General features: G+C 56.9%; 1 protein-coding gene across 20 annotated transcripts in view; it reads left to right on the forward strand.

Moving 5' to 3' along the window:
- Window positions 1-3,487: 3,487 nt before the first annotated feature.
- PHLDB1 (pleckstrin homology like domain family B member 1) overlaps window positions 3,488-13,475 on the forward strand; it is a 45,470-nt gene continuing 35,482 nt past the window's right edge. For 4 of the 20 annotated variants that reach the window (XM_060304146.2, XM_060304151.2, XM_060304154.2 and 1 more), the window contains exons 1-4: window positions 5,637-5,969; window positions 9,057-9,137; window positions 9,786-9,909; window positions 10,854-11,024. In XM_060304146.2, coding sequence (XP_060160129.1) covers window positions 5,925-5,969; window positions 9,057-9,137; window positions 9,786-9,909; window positions 10,854-11,024 — 421 coding nt within the window. In that variant the 5' untranslated portion in view covers window positions 5,637-5,924. Of the gene's footprint in view, window positions 3,757-5,630; window positions 5,970-9,056; window positions 9,138-9,785; window positions 9,910-10,853; window positions 11,025-13,475 lie in introns of those variants that run through there. The other 16 variants (XM_060304158.2, XM_030838493.2, XM_030838544.2 and 13 more) reach the window with 11 other exon arrangements.

Genomic DNA, 13,475 nt, shown 5'->3' on the forward strand with positions numbered 1-13,475 from the left:
CAGGGTTGATAGAGAATAGCTTTTCTTAAAAGTTTATGGGACTTCCCTGGAGGTCCAGTTGTTAAGACTGCGCTTCCACTGCAGGGAGTGCACGTTTGATCCCTGGTCAGGGAACTAAGATCCTGCATGCTGCGAGGCGGGGCCAAAAAAAAAAGTTTACATCTGCAGGGCTCATTGGAGGAGGAGAGGAGGAAAATAGGAGGAGTCCCCATCCTCAGGAAGATTGAAGTCGAACTGGAAGCAACGGCTGTACCTCCTTACAAAGCTTTCTTGCTAAGGTAGGTCGGGGTCAACTGCAACTAGTGATACTCAACATGGGTCTCAATGAGGGTGAGGAATAGAGCTTTGGTCTGGTAGGTTTTAGAGGAATCGCTCAAAAGGAAGCAAAAACTCAGAATTGACTCCCTTGTACTATGCACATCTCTCACTGTAACCATCCTCTCCCTTCATTCCCTCTTTTTGCCCCATTTGGTAGATATATTTGCAGCTGTAGAGCTTCTTTGAAACTCCTAGAAGATCCACAAGTAGGTTGGTTGCTGTGTATTGCTCCTGACCCAAGAGCAGACAGCATGTCTACAAGAGTCAGTTTCACATCTCGCCCTGGGGAGTTAGTGACTGATGTGGAGGCAGGCCTTTAGGAAGTTTAGACTACTTTTCCAAACTGATCTGTTGCCGCCTCTCAAACACAAGAGTCAAGCAACCAGGCGGTTTTCAGAAGCTTGGGCCACTCCCCTACCTCTACCCTCAGTGGTCAAAAAGGAAAGTTTTTTGCCTTGCTGTTCATAGGGCAGGGGTTATGTGGTTATTTAAGGCTTAGTCCAATTCTGGGAAGTTCCCATAGATGTAAATCTGAGATCAGGTTAACGGGCTTTTTGAAAAAGAAGTGTTACCAATTCGAAGCAATGAGAGAAATGGAAATAGGTCTCGTTTCCCATTCTTTTGCCCGAATGAATGCTTGTTCTTTTCAGCTCATAGGAAGGTCCTGAGCCACGGAAGGTAAATAAGACCAGTCTTCTGTCCTACCCAAATTTCCCACTCAGCTTGGACGTACCTGTGGGTGGAAGTGTGAATTGTGCAGCTTCAAAGACAAACTGAGAAGACAGCTTCTGCTCTTTTGCAGCTAGTGAAGAAAGGTTTGAACTTTTTCTTCAAGTTGGATGCAGTGAGGAGTTACTTGGCATCATTGCTGCCACCACACCTACACTAATGATGCTGAGTTCAGGATCCAAAGAGGCCAGAAAGGTTAGCTTCCTGGGATAGGGTGTGCATCTACAGGGATTGCTTGCTGTAATGAGCAATAATCACTTCTTTCTGGGGCTGGAGGGTGTACAATTTCAGAGGACGGACAGAGCTGGGAAATGTGCCGTGGCAAAGGCAGGCTGGGTGTGGAAGTCCACTCCTGACGTTCATAGCCAAGTGCAGAAGGCCTTAAAAAATCCACTCTTCCTTCCACACCCAGCCTTTGCCCTCTCCCCCTGCTTCCACTTCGGAAAGTCTGAAGCATGCTTGGAAAGCTGTTTTCTGCTTTCTTCTCTCTTCCTCCCCCTTTCTGAGCTCCCAGCTGCTCAACCTCTTGCGTAACTGTGAGAGAGCACTGAGTTTGTTGATGGGCTCCAGATGTGGAGCGGGGTGGGGATGGTAGGTCTGAAGTCCCCTGAGTGCTCTAACTGTGGGAACATAGGGCCCCGACGCAGCAGGAGCGAGGACACATTGCACAGAACCTTTATCATGGGGTCAGCTGACCGCTGGGCTGGGAGGACAGAGAGCAGTTGGGTGATGTTTCAACCCCCTGCCTCAGCATCAGCCGCCTCCGTGGCAGCCTTGATTATTCCCTGAAATTCCTCCTGACCAAGACGGTAAGGAAGAGCTGGAATTGTGAAACAGAGTTATGTGAAAAGTCTTTGCGGTACCCCAATCTGAGCCTCTTCCCTCAAACTCTGGGTCTTGGCACATAAGATACAACAAGTTTGGGGTTTGTTTCATTTTCTTTCTTTTCTTTTTTAAACAGAATAGCCTGAAAATTACTGTTGTGATCTGCCTCATAAAAAGGTGGTCAGAGTTAAAATACTTTTATGAGCCTCAAACAGTGTGAAGAAAGAAAGAATAAGAGGCTTCCACCCCCAACACCGCTCCTCCACCCCAGGCCAAATCCTGGGGCTTCCTGGTGCCCACAGCACATGCTGAAGCCTGATAGTTTGACCTCTATTAGCTAGAGCAGGTAGCTGCAGAGAGCGTCCCACCCCCTCCTGCTTCTAGTCCGGTCAGCTCCAGCCTCCAGACATGGGGGGTCCCCCTGCTAATGCTGGCCCTGTCAATGAGTGACCAAAGATTCCTGCAGTTCAACCTTCTGCTGTTCCTGGGTTAGGCAGGGAGGGTACATACTAAAGTCACTGAATCAGAGCAAGATTTGTCCATCCCAAAGAGGACAAATTATTTTCTGCTATCCTTCCCTCACTGGAATTTATGCCAGCCTTGGGGGATTTCTCCTTCCTCTCCTTCAGGGAGGAAGAGTCTCAGGGGTCCCTCCAGTGCTGGTTAAAGAGGTCCAGTCTAGCTGCGTTCAGCTCCCTAGGGCCTCCCCTGTCAGTCTCCTGGGGCGAGAGCTGGCTTTGCAAGGTAAGGATCCTCTGTCAGCTTGGATTTCGGGTGGCGAGAATGACTTTCAACCAGGCTCAGTTTCTAGGCTTCACCTTAGGTTTTCGGTGCCCCCCTCTTCTTCCTTATTAACCCCTCGCTCGCTCCTACAGAGACCCAGACTGCTGTAGGATGGTGTGCTCAACAGTAAACCTACAGCTTGTCTCCCGAGTGTAATCCTGCAGGTTGTGGTGAGGGTGGAGCTACACGGGGTAAGACGATAATTCCATTCAGCTTTCCTGTGCTTTACAGTTTGCATGGCACTTTACCATGCCTCCGTATACCTATCCTTAGAAAAACCTGTGACACCCTATATGCAGAGTTATCCACCCCATTTACAGGTCGTCATGGTGGAGGGGCTTGGAGTAGGATGAGGAGAAGGGGCAACAGAGAGTAGACCTGGATACCCTCAGCAGATATTTGGAGGTGATGAGAATATGTTGTAGGGCTGCGACCATGAAGTTCATTGGGAGCTCATGGAGGATTCAGGCACCTAAAGTGAGAAAAAAAAAAAGGTGGGGGGGTTGTTTAGAGAAAAACTGTCAAAAACACCCTCTCAGAAGAGCCTTAAAGCCTAGGGGTGGAGGGTGGTCTAGGAGAGTCCGAAGGGGAGAGTGAGTGGGGATAGGGGTGTGTACGTGGTGGTGGTAGTGGAGAGCCCAGCTGCAGAGAGATGAACAAAGCGGGCGCTGTGCAGGCCGGGGGTGGGGGGGAGGTGCTGCTATGGGAAAGGGTGGGTGGGGGGATCTTGGGCTCCGGTCCCACAAGGGCGTCTCCTCCGGCTGGCCTGGCGGACGGGACGGGGGACGGGGGCGGGGACTAGCGGGGGGGTGGGGTAGGGAGGCGGGACCCGCTCTCCCTCCTCCTACTCAGCGGGCTCCCAGGGAAAAGCAAGAGTGTCCTTCTGAGCCTGGGGCCGCGGCGGCCGAGCCAGGCGAAGGAACCAGTGTCCCCCTTTCCCCCCGAGGTAAGAACGCTCTCCCCCACTACGCCTGCGGGTCCTGCTAGCTGCGCGGCTGGGACTGGATAAGAGGAAGTCCCAGGGACCTGGAGGGAGCCCTCAGATCAGCTCTGGGCTGGAAGAGCCCGGAAGAAACCGGTAGGGGAGGAGGGGGTCCACAGGTGAGTGCGTGGGGGCGCGAGAGGCTTTGTGCGGAGTGGGCTCCGCTGCTTTCCCGAGAGCTGCTTGCTCCTGCCCTCCCGAGCCGCCGCCCGCGCCGCCGCCAGAGGGGGCCCTTGCGCTCTCCCCCCGGGGGGAACGCGGATCCTTGTCCCAAGACCCTCCTTCGGGCACCCAGACATCTGGGCGACACTCGCGAGGTCTCGTCCGCCTGCTCCCCACACCTCCCCTCTCTCGCCGACAGAAGGACTGAGAGCCCTGCACCAGGACCGGAGGTGTCTCCCGGGGCATCTCAGCTCCAGTCCCGGGCCGGGCCGCCTTGGCGGACAGGAAAGGGCTGCGGAGTCCGGCTTGGAAGCAGTGGTGTCCGGGAGAGACTCTTGCGTGTGTTCAGGAGATGGGTGGCACATCTGAGGCTTCCCCGGCCCTCTCCAAGACCCCGCGTCTTTAGGGGTCTGGGAGGCCAGAGGGGGGAAGCTGGGGGCAGTGAGTCTCCGCTCTTGCCACGCCCGCACGGTCCATATTCGAATCCCTTGCGGAGTTCCCTGGTGCCGGGGCTGAGCCAGGTCCTCCGGGCTCCTCTGGGATACGGAAGCGCGGGCGCCCGGGGGCGGCGGGGGGCTGGGGCAGCTGGGTGGCCGAGGCGCCCGCGGACGCTTCCGCCGAGGCGGGCAAGAGGGGAGCCTGGGCCGGGAGACCGAGCGGTCCGACGGGGGACCCAGGGCGCCGGGGCGGGGCTGCATACTGGGCCCGTTAGCTCAGCCGTCCCGGAGTCTGACTCATCGAACCGGTCACACACAAAGCCAACCTCCCCACCACGTCAGGCATCCCACGCGCAGACACACTCGGCGCCCCACCCGGCATCACCCACGCACCCTTCCCACCGCACACGCCACGCGGACAGCTGCGTCTCTCTCCGCCGTGACAAGTGTGGGACCCAGCGTACACCTAGGACTCCACACACACGCCAAGCACCCGCAGCCCTCCCAGGAAGCCCACATTCACACCTGCGGCCCCTAGCGCTCACGCCCTTCCCCGGGCCCACGCACCCCGACACACGCGGCCCCGCCGTTCACACACACCCATCACGCACTCAGTTCTCACACAGGCCGACTGTTACACACTCACCCCACACACACACACACAAATGCTGCACACGCGGCCCCCCTCCCGCTGCCGCCCGCGGGGAGCCGGCGGTGTCTGGGGGCCGCCCCTTTCGCCCGCCGGGCAAACAAGCGGCCCCTTCTCCCCGCCCGGCCAAAGAAAGGCCGCTTGTCCAGCGTCAGCGGCGGGCGGGGCGGCCCGGCAGGCGGCCCAACACTGCGGCCTTGTCCCACCTGGCGGCCCTGGGGAGGGCGGCGAGGGGCAGCAGGGAGCCCTCCGTGCGGAAACCCAACTCAGTCCCCCGGCCTCCCCGGCCTCGGAGAGCCGCCCTTTTCCGGCACCCCACCTCCACCCCGCACACAAGTAAAATCACACCCCCGAACTACACTCTCGCCTTGTCCCGCCGCCTCCTCCAGCCCCGGCTGCCCGCCTACGGTCTCTCCCCACTCCTGGGTCCCCCGGCCTGCCCTCCGGCCCCCTCTTTTACTCCAGGGCCCCGCCTCCCACCACACCCCCGGTCTCCCCCTCCACGGCCCTGGGTACCTTCGACTGCTCCCCCGGTCCGTCACCCCCTTTCCTTGAGGACTTCTCTGTCCCCAGTCTCCCCCATCTCCTTCGTTCCCCAGTCCCTCTACCTTTCCGTCCCCGTCTCCCCCCACCTCTGCGTCCCCTGGACTCTATCCGGTTTCCCACCTCCTTCCCCTCCTCCCCATCCTCTGCCCTCAGTCTTCCCTCCCCAGCCCTCCTTTTCCCTCATCCCTCAGTCTCCCTCTTTATTTCCCTCCAAATCCCTTCGTCTTCCCACCCGCCCCGTCCCTCCGCAGACCCCTCGTTTTCCTTCTCCCGAAGTTCCCTTCGTCCCTGGCTTTCCCCCACGCCCTCCCCCGCCCTCGCCCGGCTCCGGCGCCCCGCCCGCTGGGCTCCCAGCCTCAGTTTCCTTCCCTTCCCGGCTCCTTCCTCCGCCGGCGGCCCTTCCTCGAGGGCGGATGTGCGCCGGACGGGCGAAGGCGGTGGCGGCGGGTCGAGAGGATCCCAGCTCTAACCCCGGAGGCCTCGGGCCACAGCCATGCGACGCCCAGGACGAGGCCTGGGCTGGCCGCCGGGGCCACAGGTGAGGCCGGAGCGGAAGCACCCGTGCGGGGGCTCCGCCGGGACCGCTTTCGCTCCGGGGCCAGCCTCGGACCTTTCTTCTGGTGCCTAATTTGGAGTCTGGACTTCCTCCAGTGCCTGTCGGTTCCAGACCTTTCCGGCCGCTCCCTGGGCCCCCACCGCCCTGGCTAAGGTGCCGAGACCCCCGAAGCGGTGACTCTGGGCGCCCCACGAGGCGCAGAGAGCTGGGGACCGGGTAGGGCTGCTGATCCCCCGTGGCCTGGATGCCCGGGCGTTCGCGCTGGGCCGAGAGGCCGGAGGGGCCGGAGCGGGGTCACCTGCCGGAGCTCCGGCGTCGCCCCACAAGGGGCCCTCCAGACACCCAGGCCTCTGCCACCCTGAGCCCGAGGAGGAGCTTGGGCATCTCTGCTCGCGGCGCAGGAGGGCTACTGAGAGCCGAGGCAGACCGCGGCGCTTCCCCCAGTCCCTCCTTCCCGAGAGCTGGACTCGCACCGCAGGGGCCTTTTTTTGGCAGCGGGCGGGGCGGGGTTTCCCAAAGCGGCCGCGGAGGCCGGGCTGGGCGAGCGGGGTGGGTAATTACAGCCCCCGGGTAGTGGGCAGCCCGGTGGGATGGGAGCAGGTCGGCCGGTGGGAGGCGCCTCGGAGCAGCCCGCTTGGCACTCCCTGCCGGGGGTGGGGTGGGAGGAGAAGGCGCCCCCGCCCCGCCCCGTCCCCCACGCCCCCCACCCCGTGGCTGCTCTCCCGGCCGCTGCGCAGCCCCTAGGTCAGAGCGCCGCCCGCGTGCTGGGACGCGCCGGTCTGGTGTACCTTTCCACTTCACCTGGATTAGGTTTCGGAGCTGGGGCCACAGCCCCGCGCCTCCCAATCTCTACATCTTTTCTTATCTTCTCTGTCTCTCCCTACACCTCTCTCCTTATCTCTCCTTCTTCTTTCACCTCCTTATTCCCTTCTCTCCTCCCCTCCAATCACTCTTGTTCCCCATCAACCTCATTCCTTTACAATCTTTATCTGCACTTGAAATCCTTGGTGTAAATAAAAGAGCACACCCACTGCCACCTCACAGAGTGATAATGACAACTTGACAGATGAAGAAACTGAAGCCCAGATAGGTGAAGTGACTTGTTCGAGATCATGAAGCTCATACTGATAACTGGCATGTTTATAGTGCTTTGCACTTCACAGTGTCATTTCATATAATACCTGAATCTCCAGACAATCATCTTTAAAAAAAAAAAAAACCTAATAGTTTTATTGAGGTATGATGTTCATACCATAAAATTCACTTAATTTCAATGTACATTCCGTGATTTTTAGTATATTTACAGATCTGTGCAACCGTCATCACAAGTAAGTTTTAGAACATTTCTATCACCCCCCTCAAATCTGCCCACTTATGGTCACTCCCTGTTTCACCCCTAGCCCCAGGCAAGTAGTGGGTGTTTTTTCTTTAAATCATTATTCCAGTTTTATAGAGAATGATCTGACACTCAGAGAAGTTAAGTAACTTGCCCAAGATCTCTCAGCTAATAAATAATAAAGTCAGGATTAAAATTTAGGCTCTAAAAAATAAAATAAAATAAAATAAAATTTAAGGCTCTTGTACCCCAGTCTAAAGCTCTTTCCACTAAGTGATGATGCCTTTCTTTCACCATTGTTTATCGTTTTGTTTTTCTTACTCCCTCTTTTATATAAACTCTCCATCCCCAACCCACTCTCTTGCCTCTCCTCCCTCAGAGAATGCTGAGGGATTTCCCTGAGTACAGCAGTCTCTGTCCCTGGAAATTCTTCCCCCTGGCCAGGTCTCCTGGGGAGGTGCCAGGCCACCTTGAGCTTCGGTGTAGGTTAATGGCCTTTGCCTTCCCTCTTCCTAGGCAGACTTGGGGCGGGCCCCAGGCCCTGTTCCAGCCTCTCTTCCGCCAGCTTGGGTGGAAATGGTGACGGAGACGATGCAGTCCAGGTCCGGAAGGGTGGAAGCTGGGAGGGTAAAATTAGTAACTATGGCTAAGGCCTTTGGGCCCCACTGCCAGGGTCAGACATTACTTGGAATGCTGGCTCCTCCCCCGACTTCTTCTCCAAGTCCCTTGGAAGATGGCTGGAAGAGAAAGTGGAGGGGCACCCTGCTTTCCTATGTCTCCCTCCCTACATTCAGTTACACTCTTTTCAACTTCCCCAGAAACATTGTTCAGCAGCAGATGAACCTTAGCAAGTTGGCCAAGGATGGGCATGTAGGTACATATTAGTACACAAAGGTCCTTCCTCAGAGTTTGCAGGTACCAAAACTGTGAGCCAGGGAGAAAGGGTTGAGTGAGGAAGAGTTCAGGTTCTGGCTCTGGAATCTATCAGTATTTTACCTCTGGTTCTAAGGACCTCAGCTTCCTACAGCACCAAATCAGGTGAAGATCCCCAGAGTCCTATATTCCCAGTGCTAGTCACCATGGAGGGTTTCTATTTTTTTGCTGACTGTTTGGGGGTAAGATTGCTTTCTGGGGAAGAGAGGGTGCAGGAATTGAGACAAAGAGATGGCAGGAATAGTTGTTTTTCCCGTGTATCTCCTTTAAGAAAACATCCTTCTGAGACCCCTGGGAAAAGAGACAAAGGGAGAAGAAGGAGAGGGAAAGGCTGTGGGAGGGAGCTCCTGCTCAGCCCTGCCACCCACCTGGGGCCCCCTGTCTACCAGTGTCCCTGGAGGGGCTTCCTTGGACTTGCTTCTCCTGCTAAGGTAGATTTCCCCCACCCTGCTTACGGCTCCAGTTGTGTGAGGGTCCTCAGCTGTCAAGGCCTGAGCCCTGGGTGTCAGAGGCAAGAAAGTACAGCAGTACAGGTTGGGCCCTGTAGGACTTTTTGGGCTTCCTGTGTGTGGCAAGGGCCAGGACCGGTGTGGTGTGGTATCCACGCCACAGCTGAAGATGTGGCATCGCCTTCCCCCAGGAAGCTCCTGAGCTGCCTCGACTTCTCCCTCAGCAGGAGCGTGCTGGAAACCACGGTGACACGGGCCTGCGCCTTCCCTGAGAACCTTGCTACAGAGCCTACGCCTTGCCCTTTTCTACCCTGGCCTCCCCACCTCACCTGTTTTCTGCTGTGTCCGCAGGAGCTCTGGAGCCCCAGGACAATGGACACGATCAATAGGAACCAAGTGGGCCCTGGAAGCAAGACCCCAGCTATGGTGCAGGTGAGTGTGGTTGGGGGCGGGGCAAGCGGGCTGTTGGTGAGGATGAGCTGACTCCTCTACCTACCTGTGGTCCCAGCCCAAGGATGACAGTGGTACTACCTCTGCTCTTCCCCAGGTCCCAAGCCTATTAACAGCTAAGTCTTTAGCTGAATTAGGTTAATTGGTTCACCCAGAAAATACCCTTTGAAAGTCAGGAAGTGTTTTACAGATTGACCCTGAGCTGTATCTCTCTCCTCGATCCAGGCCCTGCCCTCTCTTGTAATTTAGTTTAACAGGGGCAAACAATGGCCAAGTGGATTGCCACGGACAGGTCTACAGGGACAAGTCTTGATCGGTCCCCTCTACCAGTACCCCCTCCTCTTACCAAGCACTTCCCCACTCCCCTTTCTCCTGTTTCTGTCCTAACAGACAAAAGGGCAGTTAAACCAAGACTTGAGATAAATCCAGTGGGACGAGTTAGTGGCCTAGATTCAGATCTAATTACAATTTAGTGGAATACTGCTCTGTGCAAGATTTTGCACTACACCCTCAGAGCCCTTTGGAGAGCGCAGGTGCTGGAGAGAGTGCTGGTGTGAGGACGGGGACTAGGGTGGTAAGGTGCCGGCCAGGAGTCTCATGATGCTCCTCCCCCACCTCCACTACCTGCAGAAAGGACCCTTGGACCTGATCGAAACAGGCAAAGGGCTGAAAGTGCAAACGGACAAACCCCATCTGGTGAGCCTGGGCAGTGGGCGGCTCAGCACGGCCATCACTCTTCTGCCGCTGGAGGAAGGTGAGTCTGGGGGGCATCTGACCTGCCACCCCTCCATCCCCGTAGACATTCCTGCCCTGGGATCCTGGCATGTGCTGGGGCCCTCTTGATACCTGCTGGCAGTGTTCACCTCCAACAGATGGGAGGCCGTGCCACCTACCCCACCAGTTTGCTTCCCTTGTCTCTGCCTGCCCAGACTAATCTAGCTCCATGACTGGGATTAAAGGTCAGCTTAGAAATCAGGAGGAGGGCACTGAAACAGGAGAGCACATGGCTCTTGGCAACCGCTGTGGCCAAGAAGAAAGGGGGCCCCCTCCAGGGCAGTGCCTGACATGGGAGAAGGTGCTGGTGGAGATGGAGAGATGGCAGTGGGGGCAGACCTCCTAGTTAGGCCCTGGCACAGCCCCTTCCACCTTGCGGCTTCTGCCCTTCCTCTCTGCTCTCGAGGTTGCACTTGTTGCCTGGGTGATACTACATTCCCCACATTCTCCAAATACCGGTCCCAGGGGCTCTGCCAGGGGGAGGGGCTGTGCCTGCGGAAGCCCGGGGAGAGGGGAGAGTTGAACTGAAGAGAGGGGAGTGAGGGAGGGCAAGGGTTGCAGGTGGCAGAAGGGAGGGAGAGAAGAAGGAGGCTGAGAGAGTTTGAGGAAAAGATGGGGGAGAATGGGGAAGGAGAAAAAGGTCTTAGGGAAGGAGGACTGGGTGGACAAAGGGAAGGTCTGCAGAAAAGTCCCCCTTCCCTACTCTATCTGTGGATCCACTGTGCCCTTCGGGCCTTCATCTCTGGGTCTGAGAAGAGCTTCTACCCCTTACTGTCTCGACCAGGCTCAGGGGTCCCAAAGATGTGGCCCGTGATTCTCCCTGGAGTAGGAGGTGGCAGTAGATTTCCAGTGTGGCCCTCCTTGCCCCTCTCTGCCAGCTCAGCCTGGACTACCCCTCTGACTCAGTTTGCCTCCTGTCTTCAGGGAGGACAGTGATTGGCTCTGCAGCCAGGGACATCTCACTGCAGGGTCTAGGCCTGGCTCCAGAGCACTGCTACATCGAGAACCTGCGGGGCACCCTCACCCTCTACCCCTGCGGCAATGCCTGCACTATTGATGGGCTCCTGGTCCGGCAGCCCACCCGACTCACTCAGGGTAAGTTCTGACAGCCCGGAACCTAGGGGGCTGTTTAAAAGCTTGTGCATGACAGGTGCAGGGGAAGCCTGCTGTGTTGGTTGCCATGGTAACCGCCTGAGTGGCCAAGTTGGGGGTGGGGTGCTCAGGTGCATCTGGATCGGGTGCATTTCGAAACCCCTCCAGCATCCAGACTTGTCTTCAACCTGCTTTTCTCTGGTCACCCCCACCCTGCCACCGTGGGGAGAGAGGAGGGCCTGCTTCCTGCTCTCAGAGGGCACGGGGAGTGGTGCAGTGGTCACTCGTGGTCGTTAGGGGAGAGCAGTTGGAGCAGCAGCGAGGGGAAAGTGGCACATGGCTCCGTGATGCCAAGAGGGAGTTGTTCTGAAAGGCTGTTGAGGCTGGGGAGCTGCTGAGGACAATGGCGATGGGACAAGGGCAAAATCTGATGGCAGAATCTGAGGACACGCTCACTCCTGTTAAAACACTGTTGACAGTAGCTTTTGGGTCATGAATATGGTTACCACCCTGTTTCCCAAAGCAACAGGCCATTCCGTTGTGTAAGGGAGCTCTAAAAACTGGGCCTCCGGTTACTATGGTGACCAGGCAGGTAAGGGGTTGGCCAGGTAGCACTCTGATAAACCAGGTGTGTTTGCCCTGGACATGAATGTATACAGTGAAGCACCGTATTAGGGGGATGACAAAAGTGGATTTGGGTGGGGGGTAGAGGATGGAGCTTTGGACTAAGCCTGGCTCTAAGTAGGAGGACCCGTGTCCTGGCAGTGTTTTCTTGGAACTCTTACCTCCTACTGGCTGGAAGCTCCTTTGTAGTGGAAATCCCACCCACTCCACTGTTTCCCTCTCTCCTTCTCTTCACACCTCTTGGGGTCTCTCCCTTCAGGGCTGACCCAGGAGACCCAACCTTCCTGCCTTTGGGAGTGTCAGGGGGACAACTGACTCCAGGGAGACAGGTCTGCCAGGAGCAGCAGCAGACAGGCCCTCATCTCCTCCAGGGCTTCTCTGACTCCAGATAGAGGAGGAACCCCCATAAATTGAGGCTTTGGCTGTGATGCCATCTGGCTCCTGACCGTACTCTTCCATCTCAAAGAGAGCATCTTCCCCAAGATTTGGGTACGTGGAAGTGAGATAGTAGAACAGCAAGGAGAGGCAGAGGCAGAGTTCAAAGAAGGCTGGAGAAAGAGCCCAGCCCCAAATCCCTCACGTTCATGAGCAAGAATTTTCTTCCCCTGTGCATTGTGAGCAGGGTGGCGGAACCGATGCTCTGTAGGCCTCTCTTGCCTGGTCTTCCCAGGGCAGCATTTAGCTCCCTGAGAAGAGGGAGGGCCTGGGCCAAGATGGAATTCTTAGGCATTTCCTGTGGCCCAAGTGACCCCCAACTCTTGCCCAGGCAAAAGCCCACCCTGCCAACTATGTACCCTCCCACTCTCTCCTGACCCTAAACCCCCTTCCCTTTCGCTCCCTTCCACCCCCATAGCTGCCTTGTCTAGGCTCGCCTGTCTCAGAAGCTTGGCAGCCTGGGGAGGGGTAGGCAGAGGCACAAAGGAACGGGTGTTCTTCTCCCCAGCACTACCCCTCCCCTGGGCTCCAGGAGCTGAGGGTTTCCTTGTCTCATCTCTGGAGCAAGGCACCAAGCCCAGCCCTGCCTGGCCCCACTCCGGACATTCTTGGGAGCGCGTTTCCCTGGAAACTGGGTGGCTCGGGGGTGCATGTGCTATCTCTATGTGTCTGTGTAACTGGAGTGTGTTTATGTATCTCCGGATGTGTTTGTGCCTCTGGGCTTGTGTATCTTTGTGTTTGTGTCTTTCCTTGTGTTTATGGATCAGAGTGTTCAAGTTGGGGGCAGGGGTGAACTCAGGGCTGATGGTAACGAAGTCCGTGTGTGCGCCTGTGAGGATATGAGAACTCACTGGCCACGTGCCTATCTGTGGGCGTATATGCAAGAGGATCATTTTCCCTGTCTTGTTTCCCCGATCCAGCCTTGTAGGGGGGACCCCCCTCTTTGAAAAACAGAGGGCTACCCTAGAAATAACAAGGAGCCCTCTCTGGCTGGGCCGGGCTTTGGATGCATCATTCTGGGCACTGGGCCCAGCCATAGGCAATTGGAGAGGCACACGTCATCACGAGCAGGGTGGCAGTGACAGGCTCTTCCAGCAGGAATATGCCTGGCCAGGGGGTGGGGGGAAGCAGGCAGAAAACAGATGCCAACCTTTAGCTAGAGCTATGGACATGGGGGCCAGGAAGATCCTGCTTTCAGTCCTATCCCCGGGTATCCCGGGACATCCCACGCTGCCCTCTCTCTACAGAACAAGAGGTGGAGCTAGGAAGAGGACCAAGGAAATGAGGAGGAATATCATATCTGGGTCTAGGCTGTCCCGCCCTGAGACCACATCGCCAGACCACATGAAAGATCTGGGAGGGGACCAAGTAGGGAAGGGCCCGGAAAGCCATGAA

Source organism: Globicephala melas, chromosome 8, assembly GCF_963455315.2.
Source record: "Globicephala melas chromosome 8, mGloMel1.2, whole genome shotgun sequence".
Taxonomy (NCBI): Eukaryota; Metazoa; Chordata; class Mammalia; order Artiodactyla; family Delphinidae; genus Globicephala; species Globicephala melas.